Source organism: Myripristis murdjan, chromosome 23 (assembly GCF_902150065.1).
Source record: "Myripristis murdjan chromosome 23, fMyrMur1.1, whole genome shotgun sequence".
Classification (NCBI taxonomy): Eukaryota; Metazoa; Chordata; class Actinopteri; order Holocentriformes; family Holocentridae; genus Myripristis; species Myripristis murdjan.
This window is the reverse complement of record NC_044002.1, coordinates 25,779,900-25,782,399: the sequence shown is the minus strand read 5'-3', so window position 1 is coordinate 25,782,399 and position 2,500 is coordinate 25,779,900. Positions and strand designations below refer to the sequence as shown.

The 2,500-nt window shown below is 40.8% G+C and overlaps 1 protein-coding gene across 1 annotated transcript in view; it reads left to right on the top strand.

The window, feature by feature from the left end:
• The window catches only part of camk1da (calcium/calmodulin-dependent protein kinase 1Da), a 67,653-nt gene that overhangs the window by 52,325 nt on the left and 12,828 nt on the right, over positions 1-2,500 (top strand). The window contains exon 6 of the mRNA XM_030046169.1: positions 2,380-2,455. Within this exon, the coding sequence (XP_029902029.1) occupies positions 2,380-2,455 (76 nt within the window). The remainder of the gene's footprint in view (positions 1-2,379; positions 2,456-2,500) is intronic.

The window sequence follows — 2,500 nt, the reverse complement described above, 5'->3', positions numbered from 1 at the left end:
TCCGCCGTCTCTTGGAAATCTAAATTCTCTGATCATGTTTCACTGCTGCATCGCTTCATTTTGTCTTTTAGAAATGCAGAGAATCTGAAAAAATATTATAATTTCACTGCTTCCTGATTTTGCCCGTATTTCAGGGTAAACCAACAGATTTGATCACCTGTTAGGTAACATCAGACTAACGCCAGAATTCAACCTCTTCCTAGTTAATGTGACCGTTTGATAGAAATACTAAGTATGATAATTAAATTCAAGGAGCTATACATGTTTTTTTTTTTTTTTTAAAGAACTGTCATAAAAACAGGGTCTTTAGTTTGTTTGTGGATCCAGCCGGTTCAGTAAAGAACCTTTTTTTTAATGGTTCTCTTTAGTAGTCTTTCAGAATAAAAGCCTCTCTGAGTGTTTTAAATCAGATGACTGTGCATCAGGTTGGAAACCAACATGAACGTGTTGTTGGCCGGTTCTCCACGTTCCTTGTTCCTTCACTGGGTTCCAGACGAGCTATTAAAAATGTTTTCTGATGGTTTATAGAGCGAGACATTAATCCATTCACTGAGGAAATAATCTGCACATTAATCCATTCACTGAGGAAATAATCTGCACATTAATCCACAAGGAAAAGAATTGTTAGCTGCTGCCGCCACCAAATAACTCCAATAAACATGAAGAACCTTTAGCACTTTAAAGAACCACAGAGAACCAGCCCCTAAATAAAGAGGTTCTCCAGCTGCTGAGGGTTCTTTGAAGCACCTAGAGAGCGTTTTGAAGAACCCTTAAAGAACCAGTGTTTCTCTGAGAGTGCAGACCAGGCAGGTTCCTCTTCCTGTCGTGTCACTAAACTGCAGCTGAAACTGAAACTGAGCCGACTCTGTTTGTTTCTGCGATTTGTCAGGAACAAACAGTAGAAGAAGAACTGGGTGGTTAGCGTGAGCAGCACTAGCCACCATGGCTAACGCAGACCTAGAAAAACAGGAAATCCAAGCCCCGCCCACTCCGTTTGATTGACAGGCGGATGATTCACCTGAAACTGAAATCTGGACCTGAAACCTGAAGAAGTGAGAAGAAACTAGAAATGACTTCACTTTGGAAAAATGTCTGAAGGTCTGATCCACACACACCCCCACACACACACACACAGTCTGGCTCTGACCATCAAAACAACACACACACACACACACACACACACACACACACACACACGGTGAGTCAGTGCAGACCCATAAACAGTTTATATTTTGCTCCTGATATGTGAAGTGTTTTTGTCTTTGGCTTTCTACAACTGATCTGTGTGTGTGTGTGTGTGTGTGTGTGTGTGTGTGTGTGTGTGTGTGTGTGTGTGTGTGTGTGTGTGATGTTTGGGTGAGCTCATTTCTATTCCTGCCTCACTAAATGGCTCAGGCTTCCTCACAGACAAACAACAGCAGAGCAAAATCATCTCGTCTGAAACAAAGTCTGATGACCGAGCGATCGATCAGAAAGTCTTGAGCTGATCGATCACATATCAGCAGTGTTGGACACGTTACTTTAAAAAAGTAATGAGTTATAGTTACGAGTTACTTCTCCCCAAAAAGTAACTGAGTGAGTAACTGAATTACTCCACTATAAAAGTAACTAGTTACCAGGGAGAGTAACTATTGCGTTACTTAAAAAAAAAAAAAAAGTAAATATGTCTAAGAATTTGGATCTTTTTCTGAATATATGAAATACTTTTAATATTTATTGCACCTCAACAGACCACAGCTGGTAGACATACTGCACTTCAAGTATTTTCTTCATCACAAAATAAACAGTTTAATAATATAAAGTGATTTTAACTCTCTGCACATACTGGACTGTTCAAGTATTTTCTTAAAAATAAAAGTAAACAGTTTAACTATGAAGTGCTTTAACTTTCCCCCAAATGTAATTCCTCCAATATTTCTGTGTTTGGCACTGCATATCAATACCCAGTCAGCTCCATCAGTATTCATAGCTTTGCCCTTGTCCAGCACCACAGTGGGTCTGAAATGCAGTAATAAGATGTGACTGAAGAGCCAAACACAAAAATATTGGATTAACCGTTCAGGACTTACAGCCAGTTTTATATATTCACCCTCGACTACAAAGCAGTTTCGTGGCCAGGTGTGACCTTTCCCCTCGTTATTCCATGACAAATAAATGCAATAAAATTAAAAAATAAAAAATAAAAGTAAAATGAAAGGTCTGGAGTTTGTACCAGTCCTGTTTGCGTTTGCATTTGGTCGCTGTTTTATCAGAAAAACCTTCTTGTTCTTATGATTTTCAATGAGAGTCGGCGTCTCCTCTCACGTTGTAACACGCGGCTGAATGCAACAACCAGATGCATGCTGGGTAACGTAGTCTCTTTCTCTCTGTCTCTCTCAGCTCCAGAGGTGTTGGCCCAGAAGCCGTACAGCAAGGCCGTCGACTGCTGGTCCATCGGCGTCATCGCCTACATCCTGTAAGTCCCCATCACGAGACCCGCCTGGCTCCCACAATGCACTGC